The sequence below is a fragment of the Pongo pygmaeus genome, chromosome 9, assembly GCF_028885625.2.
Source record: "Pongo pygmaeus isolate AG05252 chromosome 9, NHGRI_mPonPyg2-v2.0_pri, whole genome shotgun sequence".
In the NCBI taxonomy this organism is placed as follows: domain Eukaryota; kingdom Metazoa; phylum Chordata; class Mammalia; order Primates; family Hominidae; genus Pongo; species Pongo pygmaeus.
Genome location: NC_072382.2, coordinates 70064654 through 70092269, shown reverse-complemented (window position 1 = coordinate 70092269; position 27616 = coordinate 70064654). Strand labels below are relative to the sequence as shown.

The 27616-nt window shown below is 44.8% G+C and overlaps 2 protein-coding genes across 7 annotated transcripts in view; one reads left to right on the top strand and one right to left on the bottom strand.

Moving 5' to 3' along the window:
• Positions 1–16477, bottom strand: part of FHIP1B (FHF complex subunit HOOK interacting protein 1B) — a 24523-nt gene extending 8046 nt beyond the window's left edge. For 3 of the 5 annotated variants that reach the window (XM_054438619.2, XM_054438621.2, XM_054438622.2), the window contains exons 1-6: positions 16267–16392; positions 5009–5337; positions 4240–4878; positions 3710–3868; positions 3431–3517; positions 3062–3229 (exon numbers count right to left, since the gene is read on the bottom strand). In XM_054438619.2, the coding sequence (XP_054294594.2) occupies positions 3062–3229; positions 3431–3517; positions 3710–3868; positions 4240–4878; positions 5009–5146 (1191 nt within the window). In that variant the 5' untranslated portion in view covers positions 5147–5337; positions 16267–16392. Of the gene's footprint in view, positions 1–3061; positions 3230–3430; positions 3518–3709; positions 3869–4239; positions 4879–5008; positions 5338–16266 lie in introns of all 5 variants that reach the window. The other 2 variants (XM_054438618.2, XM_054438617.2) reach the window with 2 other exon arrangements.
• On the top strand, positions 16315–27616 carry CNGA4 (cyclic nucleotide gated channel subunit alpha 4). 2 transcript variants are annotated; one of them, XM_054438624.2, is made up of 6 exons: positions 16315–16580; positions 21106–21207; positions 21386–21492; positions 21768–22413; positions 23133–23482; positions 25651–27616. In XM_054438624.2, the coding sequence occupies exons 1-6, from the start codon at positions 16315–16317 to the stop codon at positions 26109–26111; spliced, it is 1932 nt and encodes a 643-aa protein (XP_054294599.2). In that variant the 3' UTR covers positions 26112–27616. The 2 variants fall into 2 exon arrangements, with proteins under 2 accessions (XP_054294599.2, XP_054294598.2); XM_054438623.2 differs by lacking the exon at positions 16315–16580 and adding an exon at positions 16968–20990 and having other exon boundaries at positions 25651–27610.

Here is a 27616-nt window from a genome sequence, read left to right as displayed (position 1 = left end):
AGTGAATGACTAACAGGAGACAACAGAAACATGGTAATTAAGTGAATGCCTGCCAGAAGGGACTGTAGCAACACAGTAACTGAATGCCTACCAATAAGAAACTAGAGGGAACCGGGAAGATTCCCAACTGGGAAGTAGGTGGGGCTGCAAACATGAAGTCTGAGTCACCTCTCTAACACTAATGTATCTCTCAGAAGGCAGGATAAAGAACAACTCAAGCGCAGCTGACAGGAAAAGGAAAAAGTAGGTGTGTCAAGATTAGAGGAAACCTTTTATTTTAGAAAAGGAAGAAGGTTGGTTCATCTCTGACTAGGCAAAGAAAACACACATGTAACCTTTCCCTCACTTCTCTGAATCTTCCTAGCACTTTCTCTATACTTCCCTTACAGCAAGTGTGTCAGACACCTTGAGCTCCCTGAAGACAACGAATGGCTCTTGGTCTAGGGCACTACCTGAACAGTTTAGGCATTCATTATTTGCTAAATGACCATGGGAGAATTAAAAGTCAACCACACAGCAAGAAAAACACACGACAGCAGTTCACATTTTGAATAGCATGGATGTTCAGGAGGCTATCCTAAATGACCACTTTAGCTAGCAATGAAAAAATTCAGACTCACTGAAAAGTAGTAAGTGGGTAGAAAAATGGTCCCTCAAAGATGCTCACATCCTAATCTCCAGACCCTAAAAATATTTCACCTTACGTGGCAGAGACGACTTCGCAGATGTGATTATCCTAGATGAGATTATCCTAGATATCCACAGATAACAGAGATCCATAGATACCTATTATCTATGGATGAAGGGGGGCCATCAGCCAAGGAATCTGGTTGCTCTACAGGCTGAGAATGTTCTTCAGTTGTCAACCAGCAAGAAAACAGAGATCTCAATCCCCCAACTGCTAGAAAATTAATTCTGCCAATAGAAATAAGTAAGGAAATGGATCCTGTCCTATGGCCTCCTGAAAGGAACACAGACCCCACCCCGCAAGATTTTGATTTTAGCCTGGCGAGATCCATGTCATACGTATGACCTACAAAACTGTAAGACAATAAATCTGTTTTAAGCATTAGGTTTGATAATCTGTTATGACAGCAATACGAAATTAACACAGGCTGGTTAGCCAAAATTAGTCACTTCAAGGCACACAAGACAGGCTATATAAGTTACGAAGTCAAGCCAAAGAATCAAGCTTGAAAGGACCACAGTGGAAAGGAAAGCATCTACATGTTTAACACGGGCATCCTGAAATTAGAAGAGATCTGTTCCTCCAAGAACCAGGAACCAAGAAGAAACATCCCAAGAACATGTAAGGCTCCTAAGACCAGGGGACCAAATGGGAGACTAATAGAAACAACTACTAAAAAAATGAAAGATAGTGAGTAAGAATCAAAGTTAGGATAAGTTAAGACAAAAGGAAGAAACAACAGATAAAACCTCAAAAAGAAAATCAACTGTCTCTAAACATGAACAGGACAATATGAGGCCCATCATGGCCTAATTTCAGCGTAATGAGGGAAAAAAATACCTTTGGTATCTTTGTAAAATTAAAGCTTTAATACCTATTCCCTATTGGTTCCAATAAATCTTAACCCAAGGCATCTATCATGATTACTTTTTGGAAAATTTTAAAAATACACATGTCCTGAGCCTACTCCCGAAGATTCAAGAAATCTGAGGTAGAGCTCAGAATCTGTTGTAGTTGTTAGTTGTCATCTTCAAAGATTCACAGACGTTTCTAAAGTATACACTTGGTTTAGAAACACTGGTTTAATCAGTCAGTCTGGAATATTTCTTATACACCCTAACTTAGCTTTAGAAACTGCACCTATACAAAACACAGCTATCCAGGAAACTGACCTGGAACTCTACTACCAAGTATCTCATTGTCTAGAAGTTTTCCAGAGCCCTTAGTGATGAAAGAACTTCTATTTTAAACACATGGATCCAGGAAACTTTAACTTATAATAAAACAAGGAAGCAAAAATGGTCCCAGAGGCAAAATAAATGCCATGAAGTCCATGGCAAAATTAATGCTTTATTCTCCTAGAGAGGCTTAAGTCTTTATAACTTGGAAACTATCCACTCCCATGTTATATATATTTCTATCTGTTAATATCCAAACTTCTTGCCATGGTCTTCCAGGTCATGCATGATCTGAATTTTACCCCTCTATTTTTATCTCATTCCCTTCTTCCCTTTGCTCACTACACCTCTAGTCTTTCATTTCCTCAAACATGTTAAGCTCTTCCCCCATTTGATGTCCTTTGCATGCTGTTCCCCTTGCTTTCCTGTTCTTCTACTTGATCAATAAGTTAACTCCTTTATAATCTTTACGTCTCAGTTCAATGTCACCTCTTCAGAGAGGTCTTCCTTGACCACCCTATTATTTCTAAGCACTCTAGTTTTTTCATAACCCTGACCACAACTTATTAATCTGTTTGCTTGTCTGTCTTCTCTACAAAGTAAGCTCCATGAAGTCAGCAACAATGTCTACCTTATTTATCACTGTATCCCCAGCACCAGCAAACAGTATGGCACACAGTGAACATTCAATAAAAATGTTTAGGAGGAAGGACCGAAAGTAGGTAGGTGGGTGGATGAGTGCTCCAAGTTGTAGTTCAAAAGCAGCAAATCCAAAGGAGAAAGAAGGTAAGCATATCAGTAGCACCTGGATCATCTACCAAAGCAGACACACAACCTAAAGTGCTCTCAAGTCACCCAAAGCAGGCCACAGAGTGATAAACAGTTTAAGAGAACTCAGGCCAATACTACATTACAAACACTGCACAGTAGCAAACCCTATAGTCATGATGAACAGCCAAAGTCATCCAGAAAAGGTGACTGTGTTCTAGATTCATCTATCATAAAAGCAGGGGAGTAGATTAAAATCTGTACCCAAAATGGTTAAAAGTTTAATGCTGGAAAGTTAATGCCACTTAATTTTGAGGTGACTGCTGGAGATACAGGCAAAAGAAGGGCAGGAATACCCTCCCAGAACAAAGGTCAGAGAGAGAAGATGGCTCACCCAGGTAAGCCAGGACAGGGGTAAGGGCCATACCCGGGAGTTGCTGCCAATACGGGCAACGAGGGTGTCGAGGATGGTGTGGGTGTCATGCCGGTGCAACAACAGGAATCGCAGGAAGGTACGGAGTAAAGCAGGCTCTGAGATACTCCGTAGGAAAAGTTCCAGATAAGCGGTACTGGCGATCATCTCCTCCACAGAGGTCTGGACAAAAAGAAGGGAAAGTCTGGAAATGCACGGCTTCCCTGCACATACAGGGCCATTTTCCCTGGATTCTAAGAGAAATCAGGAGCAGACAGGAGAAAAGGGAGGAGTACTCTACCCACCGCCTCCTACATTAGTCCTGGCACTGAGGTTACCACTGCAGCTTAGCCCCTTATATGCCTTGCCACCCATGACTCTCACCTTGTGCAAGGCAGGACCCATGACAGGCACCAGGAACCCATTATGGATATAATCAACCAACTGCTTCTGCACCAGGGGGTGAGCCACCTGTAGGAGTGCCAGAGAGAAGGGGGAGGGTTATGAGGAGACCACTGTCTGGAAGGGAGTAGAACAGTACACTACCGGGAGGCATCCTACTTCCAAGATGGAAAAATGACAGAACTCCAGGGAATATACCCCCTCCTACCTAATCTCCCAAAAATGACCAAAGGCCAGACTTCCAGGAAACTCCAGTCCTACCTGAATTACTGCATTGCAGAACTCCAGGGAACTCATGAAGAGTGCAAGGGCTGGCACTCCCAGCCAGTCTTCCCGTCTCAGACAGTGCCAATCATCCCCTGGAACCTCAATCTTTCGAGGCAGTGATGAGTACAGGGCACTGAGCCCTGTGGCCAGCACCTATGAGAAGTTACCAAAGGCTCATATATAAAATATATTTATAAAAGATAAAAAGTGGAACAGAGGAGCTAGTAATCCAGAGTTTTGATGGGAATAGGGGTATAAGCTATTACCAAAGCAAGCATTTGGCTACCCAATGTGCCTGAAACTCACCTAGAATTCACAGGCCTATGAAGAGATTTAGTATCTGCCCTATCCACCTAAGCCCATGATTCATCCCCACTACAACTCCAGGGGGCTGCTTTCAAATCCAGGAACTGTTTCCTAGAGGAACGGGCCCTGGAACATAGCCTCTCCCCATCTCCTGGATAGGAAGGTGCTGTTCAGTATCTACACGCCATACCCTACCCTCCAAGCCAAGGGGTGCTAACCGGGCAGAAGTAAGAGTGATCCGCGATGTAGCGGCCCACAGTGGGGCTCCCAGCTGACAAAGCCATGAGAAGAAGTAGGGCATCACGGGCCTGCTGGCCCAGGGTGCCCTCTCGATGCACAAAAGGGACAAGGCGAGAAAAGAGAAGAAGACGGGGAGCAGCTCCAGGCTCAGGAGGTGGCTGCAGGAAGAACTCGAGCAATGAAGGCTCCTGGGCCACACACACACACAGCTGGCTGAGAAGTAGCACCAAGCCTTCATCCAGTGCTGGGCTACTGGGCACAGGGCGGCCACAGGCATCCAGCAGGGTGAGCAGAGCCTCACGAACTGGACCATGCTGCAACAGTGGCTGGCGAGCTTCGCTCACTAGCATCTCAAATAGTTTCAGTTGTTCAGCCCGCCGTTCCTCGACCCCATCCCCAAGCTCATCCCATTGCAGCTGCCATGTCAACACACGGGTCAGCAGATCCTCGTGCAGAGCAAACTCCAGCAGGGGCCCAGGGCCTGTGGGGGCCGAGGGAACTGCACGATCCTCTGCCAGCAGTGTCAACATCTGGTAAGTGTGGTTGCGCACAGCACTGAGATCGTCTGCACCCCCAGGAGCTGCCCGAGGGCCTTGCCGCTCCAAGATTCGCACCACCTAGGGAAAAAGGACAGAAGGTGGAAGGAATCTAAATTGATAAGGTGACTAAATGGGATGGGGAGAATACAGAAGGTTGGGAGAACTCAGGTGATCAGCAGACGAGGCCCTTTGCAATACAGTCTCCTACCTGGGACCAGTGATTCTTGAAGACCATGAGGCAGGTCTCGGGATCAGCCATGACTGGGGTTTGGAGATTGGCCCCTTGAGGTATACGGTGCCCAGGGCCCCGGGAGGCCAGTCTGCTCAGCCAATTCATCCTCTCCATGAGGCAGGCTGGGCAGGACTGGCAGCCAGAGGCCTACACTCCGAGGATTTGCCAGCTGGAGGTTTTCTCCACTTGTGTCTCCAGTCTGCTTCATCCGGTCTGTAGGAGCCAGTAGCTGCCCATGGAGCCAGAGGTTATACCAGGCTGGAATGGCAAGCCCAGAGGTCGCTGGCCAGTCCAGATTTCTAAATCTAATTCAGAGAAGAGATAATGGAAGGGATAAATAGAAGCTCACTTTCCAGAACTTAAAACCACCACTCCACTGAAAACTCCACACACCTATATATACATACACACACACACAGAGTCAGCAACTGACATGTCTAAAACAGAACTCAGATTTCTACCACCAAACCTGTTACTCCTTCAACTTTCTCTATCTCAAAAGAAAATGATACCAAAATTAACCTAAATGCTCAAGCTGAAAATGTGCACATTATCCTTGTTTTTTCTTTTCCTTACTTCCAATATCCAGTTCATCAGCAAACATTATCATCTCTACCTTCAAAATATGTCTCACTATTGCAGTAGCTTCCAATCTGGTCTCCATGATTCCTTTATTATCCTCCTGAGAGTTATCACAACAACCAGAGTGATATTTTTAAAACCTAAATTATATGACCTGTCCTCTGCTGAATACTCTCCAATAATTTCCTAACACATTATAATAGTTCAAATTCCTTATCTTGGCCTACAGGAGCCTACATAATCTAATCTGTATTTCTCAGGTTTGTCAAAGATCAGATAGTTGTAGATATGCAGCATTATTTCTGAGGGCTCTGTTCTGTTCCATTGATCTATATCTCTGTTTTGGTACCAGTACCATGCTGTTTTGGTTACTGTAGCATTGTAGTGTAGTTTGAAGTCAGGTAGCATGATGCCTCCAGCTTTGTTCTTTTGGCTTAGGATTGACTTGGCGATGCGGGCTCTTTTTTGGTTCCATATGAACTTTAAAGTAGTTTTTTCCAATTCTGTGAAGAAAGTCATTGGTAGCTTGATGGGGATGGCATTGAATCTATAAATTACCTTGGGCAGTATGGCCATTTTCATGATATTGATTCTTCCTACCCATGAGCATGGAATGTTCTTCCATTTGTTTGTATCCTCTTTTATTTCATTGAGCAGTGGTTTGTAGTTCTCCTTGAAGAGGTCCTTCACGTCCCTTGTAAGCTGGATTCCTAGGTATTTTATTCTCTTTGAAGCAATTGTGAATGGGAGTTCACTCGTGATTTGGCTCTCTGTCTGTTATTGGTGTATAAGAATGCTTGTGATTTTTATAATCATGCTGCTATAAAGACACATGCACACGTACGTTTATTGCGGCACTATTCACAATAGCAAAGACTTGGAACCAACCCAAATGTCCAACAATGATAGACTGGATTAAGAAAATGTGGCACATACACACCAGGAATACTATGCAGCCATAAAAAATGATGAGTTCATGTCCTTTGTAGGGACATGAATGAAATTGGAAATCATCATTCTCAGTAAACTATCGCAAGGACAAAAAACCAAACACCGCATACTCTCACTCATAGGTGGGAATTGAACAATGAGAACACATGGACACAGGAAGGGGAACATCACACTTTGGGGACTGTTGTGGGGTGGGGGGAGGGGGGAGGGATAGCTTTAAGAGATATACCTAATGCTAAATGACGAGTTAATGGGTGCAGCACACCAGCATGGCACATGTATACATATGTAACTAACCTGCACATTGTACACATGTACCCTAAAACTTAAAGTATAATAATAATAATATAAAATAAAATCAAAAAAAAATCTAATCTGTATAACTTCCTACCATTCTCCTTCTCACTCACACTTTAGTGACACGGGCCTTCTTGAATACTTTTTGTTCCCTCTGCCTAGACTAGAATGTCCTTCTCCCGCTCTTCACATTGCTGTCATTGCTCGTTTTGTTTGTTTGTTTCAAATCATCTCCCCAGATAGGCCCTGCTTAACAATTCTATCTAAATAGCACATCTTCTCACCTTCACTCTCTAGCTTCCTAATCCTTTCTTCTTAGCAGTTTTCACTACCTGAAACTATTTATTTATTTGTCTATCTTCCCCACATTAGGTAGCTTCTTTGAGGGCAGGGTTTGTCTTATTGTGTCTGTTGTATCCCCAGGGCCTAGGGACTCAATAAATATTCATTGAATGTATGAATGCTGAAGCAAATAAGTGAGTGAATGAATGAATGAATGAACAATCAATCAAGAAATCCAGCCTTGATCTGACTCTAGCCCTCCGGGACTACTGAAGAAGAAATTTCTGTCTATCACAGATGCTTCCCTAGAAACCTACCCAGTGACCTATGGGAGATGAGCAAATAGACCCTTAACTGACTGAATACTCTTAAGAGGAAGAATTCAGAGCCAACCAATAAAGAAGAGCTGTTTCCTTTCCAGTAAGGAAGACAGATACATTCCCATCTCCACTCCTGCCAGACACATCCAAAACTCGCTCCCAAGAAAATGGTAAGACATCCTCACAAGAAAAAGGAAAAAAGTACCAAGTAGCTATTGAAGAAGGAACCACAGTTCCTTCTCCTTTACAGCCACCACACCCTCATCAGTGCTGTCTCTCACAAGCATAAAACCTTGAGAGGAAAGGGGTGGGTCAGTTGTCCTTCCTCTTTATACTCAACAAAGTCTGAAGGAATCCAGAGACCTGGCACCAGCCCCACATTTTGCCCTAAGGTTATATTAACAATATCTCCCTTCACCCAGATACTCTCTCACACAATTTCCAGCTCACAACTAAAGGAAGGTACCCACTATGTTTAAGGAAAATTTCTATAGAACAGGTGAGTCTTATAAAGGGAGGGGCCCAGTCCTAAAGAGCAGGTAGGGCTTACTCATTAACTTAATGTATATCCATATGGATAAAATACTGGGCACTGTTCTAAGTAAGCACTGGAAATAACAAAGATGGATAAAAACAGTTGAGGTAGCATAAACATAAATCCAACAAATATTGTAAATAGAAGCATTTATAAAAAGTGTCATGGGGGCATGAAGGAAAGCAACTAACTCTGCCTGGGCTATTAGAGGGTTCCACAGAGTTAATATTGAACTTAGATCTTTAGTAATGAGATACTAATTAAGTAGAGAGCAGAGGGAAATGTTTTCTTCATATTAAAAACAGTATGTGCAAAACTATGGTACCGTGAAAGAACACGAAAAATTCAAAGAACAGTTGCAAATTTAGTGTGCCTTAATCACAGACTATTCAGAGAAGAGAGGCACAACATTAGTTGAAGGGTAAATGTGGGTGACGGTTATAAGTATCACTAAATATTATGCTAAGGAGTTTAGCTTTTATCTACTGACACCCTAGAAACAAAGGAGGTTTTTAAACAAGAAAATGGTAAGATCAGATTGTCCTTCAAAAATACATCAGGTAACAGTATAAGATGGAGCAGAGAGAGATGGATTGCAGTGGACAATTTATAAGAAGCTGTTTCAATAGTCCATTTGAAAATAAAAAAGTAATGTCATGAACTAAGAGAAATATTAGGAAAGATAAATCTGAGATTCACCTCTATCTTAATATGTTCCATGCAATACTGAAATTATTTATACCTGTAATACCTCTGCCAATCAATAGCAAGTTCCTTGACAAAACAAAAATAGCATTCATTTTTCTTTGAAATCCCAATGCAAACATAGAGCCTGAACTCAAATATGCTTGTGAAATTGAATGCTGAATTAGTAAGTATTACAGCAAACATGTATTTACTACATGCCAGGCTCCATTCCAGCACTACATGAAGTAGCTAATTTAAACCTCATAAAAACCCATTTAAGTATTATTATCCACATTTTACGTACGAGGAAATCAAGGCCCAGAGAGGTTAAATAAATTGCCCAACATTACCCAGCTGGTAAGTGACAGGACCAAAAGGCAAATGCAGAATATCTGCCTCCAGATTTAAAGTAACCACAAAGTAAAAGCAACAAGACCTGGAAAATAAATGGGGGATGAGAGAAGACTCTCATAGGAAGTACAGGAGATTCAGTAAAAGATAAAGCCATTAACAGACTAGAAACACATAAAAAGAGGAACTGTGTTTTAGAAAAGAGGTTGAGTACAGTTTTGAACATGTTAAGTTTTGAGACATCTACAGGATATTCATGATGTCCAGAAAGCAAATAGGAATACCATACTTGAGATAATGAACAAAATCAAGACAAAAAATACAAATTCAAGAGTTAGCAGCTTATAGACAACTATGAAGCTATGGAAGTAGATGGAATTATCCAAGGAGCACAGCAGATCATGAAAGGAGGTAAGGGTAAAATCCTGGGGAAAACCAGGATGTAGGAAAGTTAAAGAGGAGGAGTCTTTAAAGAAGACTTTGAAGGGAGCCAGAAATAAAAGGAGAAATCCAAGAAATAATGATGATCTAGACATCAAAGAAAGGAAGTTTCAAGAAACTGGAGGTTGCCCATAGTGTACAGTTCTATAGAAAGATCAAGGAGAATGAAGACTAAAAATGGCGCAATCAAGTTTTTTACAAACTTAGTCAAATTAGTTGGTTAAAGAATAGGAATCAAAATGTAAGATGTACTTTCAGGAAATTCAGTGAAATGAGAAAGGATAAAAATAGGGTAGGCCAGGCGCGGTGGCTCATGCCTGTAATCCCAGCACCTTGGGAGGCCAAGGCAGGTAGATCACTTGAGGTCAGGAGTTTGAGACCAGCCTGACCAACACGGTGAAACCCCATCTCTATTTTAAAAAATACAAAATTAGCTGGGTGTGGTGGTGCACACCTGTAATCCCAGCTGCTCAGGAGGCTGAGGCAGGAGAATCGCTTGAACCCAGGAGGCGGAGGTTGCGGTGAGCCAAGACCGCACCATTGCACTCTAGCCTGGGCAACAAGAGTGAAACTCTGTCTCAAAAAAAAATAGGGCAATAGCTTAAAGAAGTTATGGTAAGGGGAGTCAAGAAAAAGCCTTTTGATTTTGCTGTAGGATAGGGAGGCTCAAGGGTGTCTGTCAAGTGAGAGAAGTAGTCTGAAGAAAGTGACAAGTTATAAATAATAAGATAGAGATAAATGGCGTTAAAATCGGGTATACTCAGAAAAATAGGTAAGACACCTTCTCTGAAAAAGGAAGAAATGAGTAATAAATAAAGGATGGATGCTACTTCAGGCAACTCCGAACGTGAAGAAAGACAGAAACTAACATCCAATCCACCACCAACCCCACCCCACCTTCCCTCCCTCACTCACCTAGAAGAATGGGGGTGAGAGAGAAGAAAATGGGTGAGAAGGTGGCGAAGCCACAGAAGCACTGCTCAGTCTTTCATACATGCTTTCTTAATAAATCATCAACACAGCCACAAAGACTAGTAGCCATCAGCAGGGATGCACTGGAACAAGTACTTATCCACCCAGCTATTTACGGTCCCAACTAGGCGTGGACTGGAAAAGATAAAGTCAACGGTTGAGAAAAGTGGTAAGCACTCTCCCCTATGGCTAGCCCCTCTTACAGTTATTAGCCCTGGGATACTGTACCATCTCTTGTTGGTTTCCTTAAACCCTACCCATATCTTTGTAAATATAGTCCCTTTATTAAACTCTTCCCAAACCCAGCTTGAGCTATCTGCCACCTGCAAAGACCCTCACTGAAAAAAGAGTATTACTGTTTATGGAACACTTTTCTCAATCGTATCTCATTTGAAGACTGAAAACAAAGACAATCAAACAAGAATAATAGAGAGTAGTAGGTAAAGTCTGAACTCTGGAGTCCCTCGATGGTTTGAATCCCAGTCCACCATTCCCCAGCTGTGTGACCTTAAATAAATCATTTCACATATCTGAGCCTCAGCTTCCTCATCTATAAATTCCTGATGAAATAAGTATTGCTAGTTTTAAAAATTAAGTCACATAATAACCTACGTAGCATTCCAACCATAAAGAAGGTACTCTGTAAATTACATGTCCCTTTCCTCCTTCCTTCTCCTGATCCTATTTGACCCAAGTGCCCATATCTCTGACTGACAAAAGAGATATAACCTGCTCTGATGTGTCCATCCTTATCGCCTCCCATGCATACCTCAGTCAGCTGAAGAAAGGCCAAGCATTCAGTCTCAGTAAGGTCTTAACATGTCCAAAAGTAAACTGCCTCCAGCTTCTGGAATTTAATTTCAAACATTAACTACTCCTACCTTGCAGTATACCTGAGGTGCCCATTATTGCTCTACCACTTGACCAACAAAGGGTACTGCTCATGGAACCAAGGAAGATTAGCCTCCAGGACCCTTCCTCACCCACCTGCCCACCCCAGTTCTACAATCCCATTTCAAAGACCTCAAGAGAAGATGTTAGAATCAGCATCTCAGATTCCAAGAGCCAATATTTAAACTGGGCCCTGTTCACATACAATAAAAGCATAAAAGAAAGCTATAGTTTGGTATTCCTATCACCTAATTAGACTCTCTGCAATGTTCAGAACAAGACAAAGAAGAGGTTAAAATCACCACCCTCTCATGGTGTCCTTTCCTCCCACAGCGAAGTCCAAAAAAAAAAAAAAAAAAAGCAGAACTCACCACTCTCCAGATTTACCTTCAGGCTCAGCCACAGAGTACAAAGGGGAACGAGCTGATCTCTCAGACCCAAAATGGCCAAGATCAGGCACTCACCTTACAGCCCAAAACACAGCCTTATAGCCACACACAGCAAGGGTGACAACCAACCTCGAAACAGCAGATACGGGGCAGGAAGTGGCTCAGCCTCACTTATGAACCTTTGCCCTGGGAGAAGCAAAGAGGAGGGAGCTGGGGGAAGGGATATACCTGTAACACCTACATTGGACAGGGAGAGACCAAAATGATCTTCCAAGAACAGGTCAGTAAAATTCTGTGGTTTCTCTCTCCTTACAGTGGCTCTTCCTAGGCAAGAAGACTAATTACTGACATAACAAGGATGAATGGGCTGTTACCCTAAATACTGAAAGTTGAATGACCTGATTAAAATCTCATAGAACTACAAAGGGAAAAACAAACCAACCAACCAAAAACACGACCTACTAGGAATTTACTAGAGCTCAGCTGACACATACCTTCCCTGCTTTTCCATCCCTCAGACAAATGGGATGTCAGGTTATGGTCCCAACTCATTCCCTTCCCTCCCCGCAATATCACTTCTGCTGCTTGCAGGGATCTCCTCATCTGACTCCAGCGGGGTCCATCGAATTCACAAAAGTGAACCTCTATTCTACAGTGACTCCTCTTTACAGTAATGAATTCTCATGTCACTAACAGTTATCTCTACCTTGACAAAGATGTCAAAAAGGAGGTGAAACTGAACTAGATCCTAAAGGATAAGGAAAGTTCACTGGGCAGAGAAGAAAAGGCATTCCTAGTAAAGGAAGCAGCTATTACAAAGATTTCAAGGCTCAAAAAAGCAGCATGGTTTTAGGGAACTGTGAACAATTTATTCAAACTAGAACACAGACTAGGGAGTGGCACATGAGACTGGAGAGGTAAGCTGAAGCTAAATGATGCCATATTAAGAAATTTGGATGTTGTCCTACAGGACACAAAGAGCCTAAAGTTTTTAAGCCGAGGAGTTCGGAGATCAGATGTGTATTTTCAGAAAAATCATTCTAGGGATGGACCAGAAAAGAGCAAGTTTTAAGACAAAAAATTGTTTTAAAAAAATCATATGAGGTGAGGGGGAGCTAAACTAAAGCTTTGACAGTGAAGATGTAGCAATGGAGATATAGAGAAGAGAGATAACACAGAGGGAAATGTATTAAGATTTTAGCAAATGATTGAATGCAGGGAGTAAAAGAGCAGAAAGTATGAAAGATGACAATGTAGTCCTTGCCTGGACTGAGATAGGGGATATGAGGGCAAAGTCGGGCTTTTGGGGCAAAGACTATGAATTCTGTTTTGGACATGTTAATTTTGAGATACTTGTGGAGATACACAGATCAATAAACATGTATACTTGGAATATAGGGAAAGACAACACTAGATACAAAGGAGTAATCAACTCATTATGATATATTTTCTTTTTTTTTTTTTTTTTTTGAGGTGGGGCCTCACTCTGTCACCCAGGCTGGAGTGCAGTGGCGTGACCTCATCTCACTGCAACCTCTGCCTCCCAGGCTCAAGCAATCCTCCCACCTCAGCCTCCGGAGTAGCCAGGACCACAAGTATGTGCAACCACACCTGGCTAATTTTTGGTGGGTTTTTTTGGTGGTGGTTTTGTTGTTGTTGTTGTTGTTTTGGTAGAGGCAGGGTTTCAAAATGTTGCCCAGGTTGGTCTCAAACTCCTGAGGTCAAGTGATCTGCCTGCCTCAGCCTCCCAAAATGCTAGGATTACAGGCGTGAGCCACTATGCCCAGCCTATTATGATATATTTTCACATTTCACATTATCTCTCTAAATTGAAATTATGTTTTCATGTGTCTATCTCTCCCTACTAGACTGAAAATCCCTTGAGAGCTCAGATAACCACGTTTGATTCATCTTGTTATCCCATAAAATGTGAGCATCACAAGCACAAACTACATGTTGAAGAAGTATTTGCTGAATGAATAAATGAATTCATTCTCCTAGCACTTAGTAGCGTGCCTCGCACAGAGCAGATATGGAATAAATGATTAACACAGTACCCTAAACATGTTTCTATCGCTACATCATCATCCTCATGTATGTTTCATCCTCTCAGAACTACCACGCACTATATGAGACAAATCAAAATCCATTATACTTAATGCACTACTATTTCAACAGAGTTTGGGATAGCAAACAATAAGCTTACCAAATCCAGTGCTTTCTCCATTATAACAAGAATTTAGACAGTCCCTAAGAACAATCTAATATTTGATTTGATTCATCCTATCACTATCATGATATGATCCACTATCAAGATGTGATCCAGGTATTACATATACCTGTTCCAATGTCACTGTGACAGCATTAAACATAACCTTCATCCCTATGTCACTCTCACAGTCCCTTTTCTGTATTTTGGAAATAGAACGATTACAAATCATTAAAAAATCCTCCCACATCACCTTCAGTGTCTATTATAAATCTTCTTTCCCAAAGTCTCTCTCACTCTGAGACAAAATTCTGGGTTCAGCTTTGCCACTGTATCCCTATATGACCTCTGGCTATTGAATTTAATTTCTCATCTATAAAATGAAAGTTCCTGTCTTTGTCTACTTTACAAGGCATCTATATAAATCAGTATAATAAAATTTGAAATCCCTATGTAAAGCATGAATGCTTTCAGATGTTAAGTTATACAGAATCCTTGTATAAATGTATGCCTCCTCAACCTAATACAACAGCCACAACATCATCACTTTAAATTTCTGAAGTTCATAAAGCCACAGAAATAATTTTTAAAATTAAAAATTGGGTTGACACTTTTTATTTGGGTAAATTAGATCTTTTTTTTTTAACCCACCATCTACTGTTACCATTACTGCATCAATGAAAGAGCACTTCAACACCAAAAGAATAGGAATGATAATCTCTGAGAATAAATTTATCTTCATGAATAATCATGCTGTCTTTGTTTCTCTCCCTCCATCTTGGATAGATGATAATTGTATCATGTACAGGGTCCTTGGTCCAGTGTTTAGGAACCACTACTCTAAACTCTGAACTGTAAGTTCTGACTGACTGGGCAAGTTGCCAAGGGTTCTACCAATATGGAGGCCTCTCTGGCCTCCAGAAAGAAGCAATGAGAATATACCACAGGATAGAGGAGTTGGCTCTGAAGCTAAGACTCTGGAAAAGAATGGGGACTGAGGCTGTCTAATTCTCAGGAAATGGTCTCTCCCTGTCCAATGTAGAGTTAAGGAAAGACTTAACTCTTTCTGAGTCTGGAAAGAATAGGATGTCCCAACCCCATGGCAGACTAGCAGTAGAGAGGAAAATTTAGTAGTGTGAAAGTGGTCATTATCACTGAATGCCAAACCAACTTTCCAGAATTTCACGTGCATTTGGGTTGGTGGGGAGAAGAGGACCTAAATGAATGCTAGTAAGATGAACCCAATTACAGGGTGTGGAAAGGAAGAGATGAATTTTCAGGTGGTTGAAATGTTCAGTATCTTGAGACTGATGATGATTTCACAGATGTGTACACATGTCAAAACTCATCAAACACACATTTTAAATATAATATAAACTAGCTTTTTTAAAAATCCAACTGTAAGAAAGGAGAGCAAGGCCATCCTGTTTGGGATCCTAAATATAGTGCTGTATAGGGCAAACCATATGACCTCCATAAAAGTAGAATTAGCAACTGAATATGGTCAATCCAATCAAAGACCCACAGTTAAGCACAGGTAAGGAGCAACAGTGGAATAAGGTTGTCCAGAAGCAAGCAGAGAGAAAACACAAGCTGTCACAGAGCAAAACCCTTCATGAGAGGGCCCATCTTCAACTATGCAGTCCAGAGAAGGAACTCGAAGGAACTGAAGTTTCTGTGATTACTCTGTTGAAGTCTGAGCCTCAAATATGATTTTCATTACCATAGTACTATTGCCCATGACACCTTCATTTTCTCGTCCTCCAGAATATGGAAAGTCCATGGGAGCAGAGGAGTCAGGTGCACAACACTTCCATCTAAGCTGCCCTACTTTGTCTAAAACTATTGCTCTCACTGGACAGAGCAGTCCATCGAAGGAGGCCTCAGAACCAACCTCTCACCTTTATCCAAGTCTCACAGCCCTAATTCCCTACTTCCATGCCCCGCCTTCAACTCCCTCACCAATTTGCCGCCACCCCGCAGGCTCCCACCTGCGCCTTTTACTCTCTCTCTCCTCGCGCAGGCCTTACCCCTCACTCTAGTCCCAGGGTATCCTTCACCCCAGCCTTCAGTAGCCCCAGCCCTAGGAAACCGCGTTCAGGAGTCCCTTCAACTTGGCACCTCCGAAAGCACCCAGCCTCTCACAGCCCCTCATTTATCCACTCACCTGTAAGCTCTCGCCCTCCTTCCCTATCTTAGACATTCACACCCGGACCCTCACCACCTGCCAACCCCTCACAACCAGTACACTAACCAAACCCGTCACCGTCTTTTCCCAGTCTCTCATCCCCCCAAACGCCTCTCCAGGCCCTCTGGCCCATGCGTACCGTTCACTCACGGAACGCCGAACCTGGCCGGGCCCGATTGTTGCAGCGATGTTAGGAGAGTTCAGGCCGCCGCCATCGCTTCTCAGGCGCACCCGCTGCGCCCCGCCCCGCGCCACACGCAGCCCGCGCCCCCGCGCACCACACGTAGCCGCCCGGCGACGCACGACTGGGCAATGGCGTGCCAGCTCATTGGCTGAGCCCGACAAAACCCGAGCAAGGACGCCTGTTTCCTGGCAACGGCTAAACGCAGGGGCGGGGTCGCCGACGGCTATCCGAGGGAGGAGCACCGCCTCTCCTCTTGGTTCCGCCCCTTCGTACGTAAACCCCGCCCCTCAGAAGGACTCCGGCGTGTCATAGGGGAAGGCCTCTGGGAAGGTGGAGGCCGTCAGGGCGGAGGCGGAGCCCGGGAAGGAAAGGTCGAACCAGAGGGCAGAAGGCGGGACCTAAGGAGAGACCCGATTTTTACATGCAGGGAAAGATCAGAAGGGCGGGGCTTGGGAGAGATGGAGCCGGAAGAAAGACGAGAGAGAAAGGGGTGGGGCCATGGATTCCGGGAGACGCTTGGAGTGGAAGAGTGGGTGTGGAGGGGCGTGGCTATCACGAAAAGAGAGGAGGAATCAGTAGGTGGGCCGGGCCTGCGGAAAAGCGGAGCCCCGGAGAGGGCTGACTGCGGGCACTCTAGTTCATTTTGCTCCATCGTCGTGCATAGCTTGGGCTCTACTTTAGTACCCCAGCGGTGACTGCCCCTGGCTCCCCCAACACCATTGTGCTGTGCTGCTCCGTGACCCCTTGAGCACTTAGTCAAGGAACACGGAATAAGTGCCTGCATGCCCAGCTGGATTCCAGATCAATTAGAACCGGCCTCTGCTCTCCAGGACCTCAGAGAATTGCAACGTAGTGTAATAAGTGCATTACTACGGGGGCCACCTAGGAGCAGCACTTAGCATGATTTGCATGTATAGAGGATGAGAGGAAGGTATGGTGAAGGAGCTTAGGGAAGACTTCCGGGAGGAGATGGTGTCTAAGCCGAGTCTTGGGAAACAAGCAAAAGTAAGATAAACTAAAATAGAAAAATAGAAGTTTCAGATAAGGCATGTAGTTTTAAAAGTACTTTACCGGCTGGGCGCGGTGGCTCACGCCTGTAATCCCAGCACTTTGAGAGGCCGAGGCGGGCGGATCACGAGGTCAAGAGTTTGAGACCAGCCTGACCAACATAGTGAAACCCCGTCCCTACTACAAATACAAAAATTAACTGGGCGTAGTGGCGCGCGCCTGTAATCCCAGCTACTTGGGAGCCTGGGGCAGAAGAATCGCTTGAACCTGGGAGGCGGAGGTTGCAGTGAGCCGAGATCGCACCACTGCATTCCAGCCTGGGCGACAGGCGAGACTCCCTCTCAAAAAAAAAAAAAAAGAAAGAAAGAAAAAAGTATTTTGCCAATGTTAAATACCTGGTTTTTATCATTGTGCTATAGTTATATAAGATCATAACGTTAGGGGAACATGGATAAGGAATTTATAAGAACTCTGTATTATTTTTGCAATTTTTCTGTAAGCCTAAAATTAGTTCAAATAAAAAGTATTTAAAAAGAAATAGAAGTTTCAGACCAAAGGATCGGCATATACCAGGGAAAGGAAGAATGGACAGCATGTGGGAGGTGCTATAAGAACTGCAATCTGTACGGTGTGTCGGGAGCCTAGGGAACATGTGAGGAAACACTGTGAGATGAGGCTGAAGACATGGACTGGAGAACTTTATAAACCATGTTAAGGAATTTAGATTTTATTTTTGGGATGATAGCTATAAAGAATTTTATACATAGATTGATAGTTATACAGTAACTTTGCAAAAGACCAAACAAGCTGATAAGGCCCAAACTAGAGTAGCAAAAATGCAGAGAAGTGGACATGTGGATTTTTAGAAGGTAGATCACCATGGTTTGATGATTGGGTGGATATAAGAGGAAAATAAGAGGAAGAATTAAAAACTAATGCTTAGTTTATATAAATTCAAAAACAGGTAAATTATTTTTTACCTGTGATATTAGAATTCAGGATAGTGATTATTCTTGGAAAAACATTGACTGAAAGGGGCAGAGTGGGGCTCCTGAGGCACTAGCGATGTTCTGTTTCTTGATCTGAGTGCTTGGTTATGTGGTGTGTTCACTTTGTGAAAATGTATTAAGCTATATACTTAAGGATTGTACACCTTTCTCTGTGTTTGTTTGTTCTGGTTACTATGCTATGTGACAAACCAACCCAAACTTAGTGTCATAAAAACAATAGCCATTTTATTATGTGCACAAATTCTGGGAATTTGGACGAGATGCAACAGGAATGGCTTGTCTCTATTCCATGATGTCTGGGGCCTTATTTGTAAAGCTTGAACATCTAGAGGTGATTTGAGGCTGGTGGCTGGAAGCATCTGGAGGCTTCTTCAGTCACACATCTAATTCCTAGGCTGGGATAATGAAAAAGCTGAACTCACTGGGGGAACTGTCAAACAGAACTTCTCACAATGTGATGGGTAGGTTCTAAGAGGGAACATTCTGAGAGGGAGCTACCAGACAACAAGCACTCCAAGAGAACCAGAGGGAAGCTGCATGGCCTTTTATGATCTAGCCTTAGAAGTCATACAACATCACTCCTGCTATACAAACTATCACAAGGGAGTGGTGTCGAAGAATTTGTGACCATTTTTTTTTAACTGCCACGACGTTATACAGTAATAATAATAAATGCTTGTCATAGGTTTTTTGCTGAAAGGGCATAGATAGGAATTCTAGAAGAAAAAGTGGAGGAAGATAATGAGCTTAGTTATAGATCCAATGGGTTGAAGGTGACTGCAGGATACCCAAGTAGGAACATCCAGTGAGCAGTTAGTCATATAGATAACCGCAACTCAGGGAGAGTTCTCGGGAGCCACTATATGGGAAAGGAAGTCCTGTGGGTGACTGACGTCAATCAGACAGAGTTAGGAGGATGGCAAAAGTAGAAAGCCTAGAACAGAATCCAAGAAAAAAAAAAAACACCATCATAGAAGGAATAGACAGAGGAGCTTATGAAAGACACTAAAAAGAAACAGAAAACCAAGACATTATGGCATCACAAAGGATTTTATTCATTTTGTTGCATTACTTTGAATGTTGTCTTTTTATTTTAACAAGTGTAATAGTTTGCAAAAGGAAATTACGAAGCCATGGGAAAATAGTTTTTCAAAATTTAATTAGGGACCACAGGTTTTTCTTCTAAAAAACACTCCAAAAACACAAACCTGATTTTATCACTGAACTGTGCAAAACTCCACAGGTTCTCTATTGCCGTTGGGTAAAATCCAAGCTTTATAACATGGCTGACAGAACTCCTCCTGAGCTGGCCTCTGTCTATCATTCAACCTCATCTCTCACCACTACCCGCTAGGCCCTCTAAAATAAGCCAATTGATATTTGCCCAGTCATCCATGCTTTTTGATATCTCTGTGCCTTTGCCCACTCTGTGTATTCTGCCTCTAGTGCTCTTCACCCTCCCATCTCTGTACCCAACTCCTATTCATCCTGCAGAACCCAGGCTCTGTAGGGACACTTCATGTGTACTATAATAGCCTTCTGTGTATCCACCTAACAGAGTACTCATCAGCAGCCTGGCAATGACTGCTGCTGTTTAATTACCTAATGTGTAATTACCTGCCAGCCTGACTATTTCACCTAGCAGACTGTGAGCTTCTGGAGAAGGGGGAGCATGTCTTATTCATCTCCAATTCCTAGTACTTAGCACAATGTTGGCCTGGCACACAGAACACCTGCCTATGGGTGTTCTGATTTTGATGTGTTGACTGAGAAAGATGATAGCACTGAAAGGAATATCAGGTTGAGGGAGAAATTGTAGGGTTTTTATTTGTTTTGATATAGGAGATATTTAAGCAGGTTCACAAAAAGAGAAAAGTTGAAAGATTGGGGACCATAAAACACATGGAATAGTTGGTAGGATCAGGCACTAGAAGTAACAAGAAGGAAATGAGGACAAAAGCACCATAGGATGGCCCCTGTCACACTATCTATGAGAGTGGTGTGATGGGGGAAGGTGTATGTGGAGGTAGATATGGGTAGGAAGTAGGTTACAAAAATAGAGCTCACTTCTCATGTCAGAGGCATCTCTTTGTCCCTGGAGAATAGTTTAGCACCTGACATAGATAAGCCATTCAGTAATAGTTGTTAAATAAACAAATAGGGAGGCCCAAATAGAATTTGCAAAGATAAAACAGAGTGTTTGATCCTACACTAAAACTCAGGTCTTCTGACCCAGAGGACACCTATGTAGCTCAGTTGCTGTGGAAAGAGGGGAGGAGGAAAACAGAGACAAGACTCAGGCTTCCCTCTGAGGCATGCACCCCCACCTTCTCCAGGGATCTCATTAGAGGTGTTTAGCTGGGCAGGTGTAAGCCCAGGCCCTGGGAGACAGGGCAGAGTGCTAGAGCTAGACTGTCTCCACCCCTTCAGTAGCGCTAGCTCTGGTTGTGTTGCTAAGAGCCCCAAAGACAAAGAAGTCACAGCAGGAGCCCAAAGGCAGCCTCCTTCAGGCAGTCAGGCACTAGTCCCCAACTCCAGAAGTCCCCTACAGGCAGAGAGGGTGTGGACATCTCACACCCCAGCACCAGACCACAGAACCATGAGCCAGGACACCAAAGTGAAGACAACAGAGTCCAGTCCCCCAGCCCCATCCAAGGCCAGGTGAGAAGTCCTGGTCCCTTGTGTGAGATCTCTCCTCATTCCTCTTGGTGCCCCAGTCACAACTACAGCTTTGAATGCCTGGTGAATAAATGAAGCAAGACTTTCTTTCTTACAGGAAGTCGCTGCCTGTCCTGGACCCATCTGGGAGTTACTACTACTGGTGGCTGAACACAATGGTCTTCCCAGTCATGTATAACCTCATCATCCTCGTGTGCAGGTGTGGCAGGGGTGCTAAGGGAGGGGCTGGAAGCCAAAAAGAGGACTAAAGAGAGGTCAAGGAGAAGGGCAGACCCTTGGTGGGGCAGGGAGGAGGAGCAATTCCCATGGGAGGGCCTGAGGCAGAGGGTTAAGGGCCCTGGGGAGACGCCTCAATCATGCTTAACCCTGCCCTGCAGAGCCTGCTTCCCCGACTTGCAGCACGGTTATCTGGTGGCCTGGTTGGTGCTAGACTACACGAGTGACCTGCTATACTTACTAGACATGGTGGTACGCTTCCACACAGGTCAGTGAGCTTCTAGGAATGACCCTTTGTTCCACGTTCCCTTCCTAAAGATAGCCACTTAAGAAGTAACAAGAAAGGCACCCCCACCATGATAGCACCTTCGCATGCCTCTATGCCTGACAGCATCCCAGTGCCCACCCCGGAAACCCAGGAGCAGAGTTATGCCCGGCTCCACTCTGTCCTTCAGACAGTCTCCCTGGCCTGCCCTGGGCAGCTCATGCTCAGCCCAAGCTTGACCACAGCAGGTCCCCTTCCTACCGGCCCCCTCTCCCCAGGATTCTTGGAACAGGGCATCCTGGTGGTGGACAAGGGTAGGATCTCGAGTCGCTACGTTCGCACCTGGAGTTTCTTCTTGGACCTGGCTTCCCTGATGCCCACAGACGTGGTCTACGTGCAGCTGGGCCCGCACACACCCACCCTGAGGCTGAACCGCTTTCTCCGCGCGCCCCGCCTCTTCGAGGCCTTTGACCGCACAGAGACCCGCACAGCTTACCCAAATGCCTTTCGCATTGCCAAGCTGATGCTTTACATTTTTGTCGTCATCCATTGGAACAGCTGCCTATACTTTGCCCTATCCCGGTACCTGGGCTTCGGGCGTGACGCATGGGTGTACCCGGACCCCACGCAGCCTGGCTTTGAGCGCCTGCGGCGCCAGTACCTCTATAGCTTTTACTTCTCCACGCTGATACTGACTACAGTGGGCGATACACCGCCGCCAGCCAGGGAGGAGGAGTACCTCTTCATGGTGGGCGACTTCCTGCTGGCCGTCATGGGTTTCGCCACCATCATGGGTAGTATGAGCTCTGTCATCTACAACATGAACACTGCGGATGCAGCTTTCTACCCAGATCATGCACTGGTGAAGAAGTACATGAAGCTGCAGCACGTCAACCGCAAGCTGGAGCGGCAAGTTATTGACTGGTAAGAAGGCGGGGTTCCAGACCAGGACAGGGACCAGTGTAGGTGATGGAACCTGAGGGAGGTAACTGGGTACTTAGTGCCTGGTGAGCCAGGCAAGGCTGTCAAAATGTAGCATTCAGCCGTGGGTTTGCTGGCTGGGGCTTGGAAAGAGGGAACTTCTTTCAACTGAGGGAATCAGGACTTGGGGGAGGGGTAGGTAAGAGACTGATAGGGAGAGGAGCTCATACTCAAAAAAGGATAATATGGAGACCAGGGAATGGGAACTGCCACTGCCTGGTAGGGCTCAGAAGGCTCTGGAAGGAGTGGGTGAAGAAGGGCAATCCCCCCTGAGAATGGTCAGCAACAAGATCATTGACTACCTATGGTGATTCATACTGTGGACTGAACAAAAGGAAGTGTCACAAAGTTGGGGAAGTAGAGCAGAGGGTCTCCAGAGAGGAGGGGCCCTTGGTGGCTGAGGTAGCTAAGAGTAGGGGTGGAACAAGACATCACTGATTGGTGGGTAGGGTAGAGCCTGATAGGAGGTGAAGGGTTATGTAAAGTGGTAGAGGTGTCTATGCCCTGGAAAACAGATGATCCAACTGTCAGGTACTCCCATGACCCCTGTTAGATCTCAGTATGGTGGGATTCTTGGCTGGAGCTGAGCTGAGCCCTGATGGAAGGGATGGAGGCAGGCACATAAAGGGCTGGTAAGGAAATGGCACTGTCCTTACTCTCAGGTATCAGCACCTGCAGATCAACAAGAAGATGACCAACGAGGTAGCCATCTTACAGCACTTGCCTGAGCGGCTGCGGGCAGAAGTGGCTGTGTCTGTGCACCTGTCCACTCTGAGCCAGGTGCAGATCTTTCAGAACTGTGAGGCCAGCCTGCTGGAGGAGCTGGTGCTGAAGCTGCAGCCCCAGACCTACTCACCAGGTGAATATGTATGCCGCAAAGGGGACATTGGCCGAGAGATGTACATCATCCGAGAGGGTCAACTGGCCGTGGTGGCAGATGATGGTATCACACAGTATGCTGTGCTCGGTGCAGGGCTCTACTTTGGGGAGATCAGCATCATCAACATCAAAGGTTGGTATCCCAGTATTTGTTCCAGGGACAAGGATGGGGTGGGGGAGGGGGGAACAGCAGAGCCCAGTGCTGTGACCAGATAGTACTTCAGGCCTAAACTTCTGATTGAGGAAGCCTGGCCCTTCTCTGAGTCACTAGATGGTTCAGGAGAAAAACAACACATAGAGGATCCATTCCCTGAGAAGAAGCTGAGCCAAGGCCAGTGAACAGGGTGGGTTCGTGGAAGAGAGAGTAGACTTGCTCTGTGGATATTCACCTGAAGCACCAATAGACTAGTGGACAGTGATAGAGATAATAATAATAATAATAATAATAATAGCTAATATTTATTACCTGCTTACTGCATGCCCTTTTCTAAGTGCTTCACATGATATTAACTCATTAAATTCCCGCAGCAGTTCTATAAGTACTATTCTTATCCCAATTTTAAAGATAAGGAAATCAAACTCAAAGAAGTTGGGTAATTTGCCTAACGTTGCACAGGTATACACATGTGGGATGAGTGGAAATAACAACCTTTTTACAGCCAAGTGGAAAGAGAGAGGTAAAAGAGAAGTTCTCATTTACTGACCATCACCTCTAGGCCAAGCCAGGTACTATCTACTGGCTTACTTTTTCCTCTCATCAGCCCTGTGCAGTAGGAATTGTTATGCCTAATCACACGTATTAGGCATGAGGTCGTGCAAGCAGGAAATCCTGCAAATGGGGTAAGCACACTGTCACGGACTGAAAAGCTGGATGTGCTCTGGCTCTCTCAGCATGAGGATTCTACCCTCAGGGATTCTGAAAGCCTCACATCTGTCCTCCAATGATCCCCTCAAGCTCCACATCCTGTATGTGGTAGGATGCTGTCTATTTGACTTTGGACAAGTCATTTCCCTATTTAGGCCTCAGTTTAATCACCTATCAAATGGGGATAATAATAAAAACCCAATGAGTTATTTGTGAGAATAAATGAGCTATGTGAGGGAGACATCCAGCGCAGTGCTTGGCATACAGCAAGTGTTCAACAAATAGTAGCTCCCTTTCCCTTGTCCAAGGTCCTTCTAGCTCTAAGACTTTGCAGTATTCAGCCTCACCTATCTCCCCACCCATTCTCCACCAACATCTTTCTAAACTGCAAAGGATATCATACAGCTCCCTGCTTAAAATATTTCAGTAGTTTCCTACTGCCCTCAGCATAAGGCCTGAACTTCATGTCATGGCTTATGAGACCCAGTGTGACCTAGATCTCCCCCCTCTCCACCCTCCCCACACTCTGCGCTTCTCCCACTCTGAACTGCTTACTATTTTCTGCATCCAACTGACTCTTTTCTACCCCCTTCCCTCTGTTCCTGCTCTTCCCTCTGGCTATATTGCCCTACCCCCACTTGTCCCCCTCCTCCCCCTAGTTACCTCCTACTCAGTTCAGGTGTATGAGACTGTTCTTGCATTTCTATAAAGAAATATCTGAGACTGGATAATTTATAAAGAAAAGAGGTTTAATTGGCTCATAGTTCTTCAGGATTTACAGGAAGCATGGTGCTGGCATTTGCTCAGCTTCTAGGGAGGCTTCAAGAAGCTTATAATTGTGGCAGAGGGCAAAGGGGGAGCAGGCATGTCACATGGTGAAAGCAGGAGCAAGGGTTGGGGGAGGTGCTACACTTTCAAACAACCAAAACAACCAGATCTCAACTCACTATCTCAAGGACAGCATCAAGCCATGAAGGATTCGCCCCCATAATCCAATCACCTCCCACCAGGTCCCACCCCCAACATTGGGGATTACATTTCACATGAGATTTGGGCAGAGACAAATATTCAAATTATATCTTAGGACATCCCTTCCTCCAGACTTCCCTAAATTCCCTGCCTTACAGTTTGGTAGGGGCTCTTTGCCTGCCTTTCCACAGCACCTGATAACTATGTCTTCACTGCACCAGCCATACTGTTATATAACTATTCCAATATATGTGTATCTCCTCTAGACTGTGAATTATTTGAGGCAGGTCACTGATACCCACCCAGCATGGAGCCTGGTCCCCAGTATGTTACTAAATGAAAGAATTAATGAGGCAGAAGGAGAGGTTCAGAAGCACAAATATGGAGGTGAAGGTCCTGGTTCAGGAGTGAAATGCCACCTCCTCACTCTCCTACTAACTATCCTCCCATCTGCCCATGGGCCACAGGGAACATGTCTGGGAACCGCCGCACAGCCAACATCAAGAGCCTAGGTTATTCAGACCTATTCTGCCTGAGCAAGGAGGACCTGCGGGAGGTGCTGAGCGAGTATCCACAAGCACAGACTATCATGGAGGAGAAAGGACGTGAGATCCTGCTGAAAATGAACAAGTTGGACGTGAATGCTGAGGCAGCTGAGATCGCCCTGCAGGAGGCCACAGAGTCCCGGCTACAAGGCCTGGACCAGCAGCTGGATGATCTACAGACCAAGTTTGCTCGCCTCCTGGCTGAGCTGGAGTCCAGCGCACTTAAGATTGCTTACCGCATTGAACGGCTGGAGTGGCAGACTCGAGAGTGGCCGATGCCCGAGGACCTGGCTGAGGCTGATGACGAGGGTGAGCCTGAGGAGGGAACTTCCAAAGATGAAGAGGGCAGGGCCAGCCAGGAGGGACCCCCAGGTCCACAGTGACCCCATCCCCATCCCCAGGATTCCCACCTTCTATGAATCCAGAGTTGTAGTAAAGCCTAACTGCTGCAACTCTGTCATCCTGTCTGCGAGATCACAGACACAGGAGCAAATTGGTCTGTAGATGCCCAGCTAGAGATATAGGAGTATAGCGCACATTCAGCCCCCACTTACCAGTACACACACACACACACACACACACACACACACACACAGTTGTTCATAGACCTGTTGGCCCCAAGACTGTGCATTCCATCTAAAATGCTCTGGAATTTCCATTCTCAGAGCACACAGCACACATGCTTTCTCACAAGCACCGATGTATCTTACACTCACATAATATATACACATTCAGTCATGCACCTCCTAAACACACATATGCTGACAGTCATACACCGATAGACACAGATGCCCTTCACAGGTGTGCACACACTTGTGAAAACACAAAAGCACACCCTGAGCCCTCTAGGTCTAAGATGTCTTTTGAATGTTTCCCATATAGGCGATTCACAAGTATACCCTGAAAGTTGCACTTCAATAAAGTATTTGCCTCCTCCATAAGCATTTATGGGGCTGGAAAGAAAAGGCAAAGTCAGTGGTGGGCCAGGATGGATTCTGTCTGAATTCTGAAGTCTGAAGCCTGAATTCTGAGTCACAGAGGTGATGAGCATGAACTGTGTAGTAGCTAGTGGGTTAGAGTCAGAGACAAGGTACCTGAAGAATAGAGAATCAATACTCAGCCTAGGCAAAGCAGGCTCTCACATCACACTGCTGTAAGAGTGCCCATGCACACTGGCCTTTGCATCCCACACTGGAGCATATGTTCTCGATTTATAAGCTCTGAGGGGTTTCATCTAGTTAAATGGGCCACAGCAGATACTTCTTCTTTTTCTTCCCTCTGGCCAGCCCTGGAGCCTGGATCCAGGGCTTCCCTGTGTTCAGGGCTGATTCCAAGAGGAGAATAGTTCCATTCTCCCAACAGAAAGGAGGTGAATAGTTCCAACAGGACCATTCACCTGGCCCAGCCCTACCATGACAGTTGTTGGAACTGGTGTTGGTGCCGGTGGAAATCCAGCCCTTCTTCTTTGCACAGTATTCCAAAATATAGGGGAGAGTAGAGACTAGGTGCAGTGGAATATTATGGTCAGAGGCAATTAGAGATGAGGGTGTTGGGAATTTTGGAGTTAAATCTGGTGTACTTGGAAGGAGGTCTGCACTTGGGGCAGGAAAGATATCATAGGGTCTATGGGGAGGAGTCTGGTATCATGTCTGAACCAGATTCACCCTGAGTCACCACTGCAGCTCCTCCAGGGCCTGGCCAGTCTTGAAGTCTGAGCTGTGCCAGGTGGTAGTTTAAAATGTATCCAGGATTCAACTTATAGATATAACTGAGTGATGTGTCTCTACTCTCAGGAGAGATTATGAGGGTAATCACACTTTAAATCATCTTAAAATATGTAGTTTTTTTGTGATATGTCCTTCTCACAAAATATAAGATCCACAAGACC

Bases quoted from the DNA above. Each gene is read 5' to 3' on its own strand.
- CNGA4 (XM_054438624.2), top strand. From the start codon at position 16,315: ATGTTAGGAGAGTTCAGGCCGCCGCCATCGCTTCTCAGGCGCACCCGC. The intron at 16,581-21,105 runs GTACGTAAACCC...TCTTTCTTACAG, and splicing joins CCTCTTGGTTCCGCCCCTTC to GAAGTCGCTGCCTGTCCTGG. The intron at 22,414-23,132 runs GTAAGAAGGCGG...CCTTACTCTCAG, and splicing joins GAGCGGCAAGTTATTGACTG to GTATCAGCACCTGCAGATCA.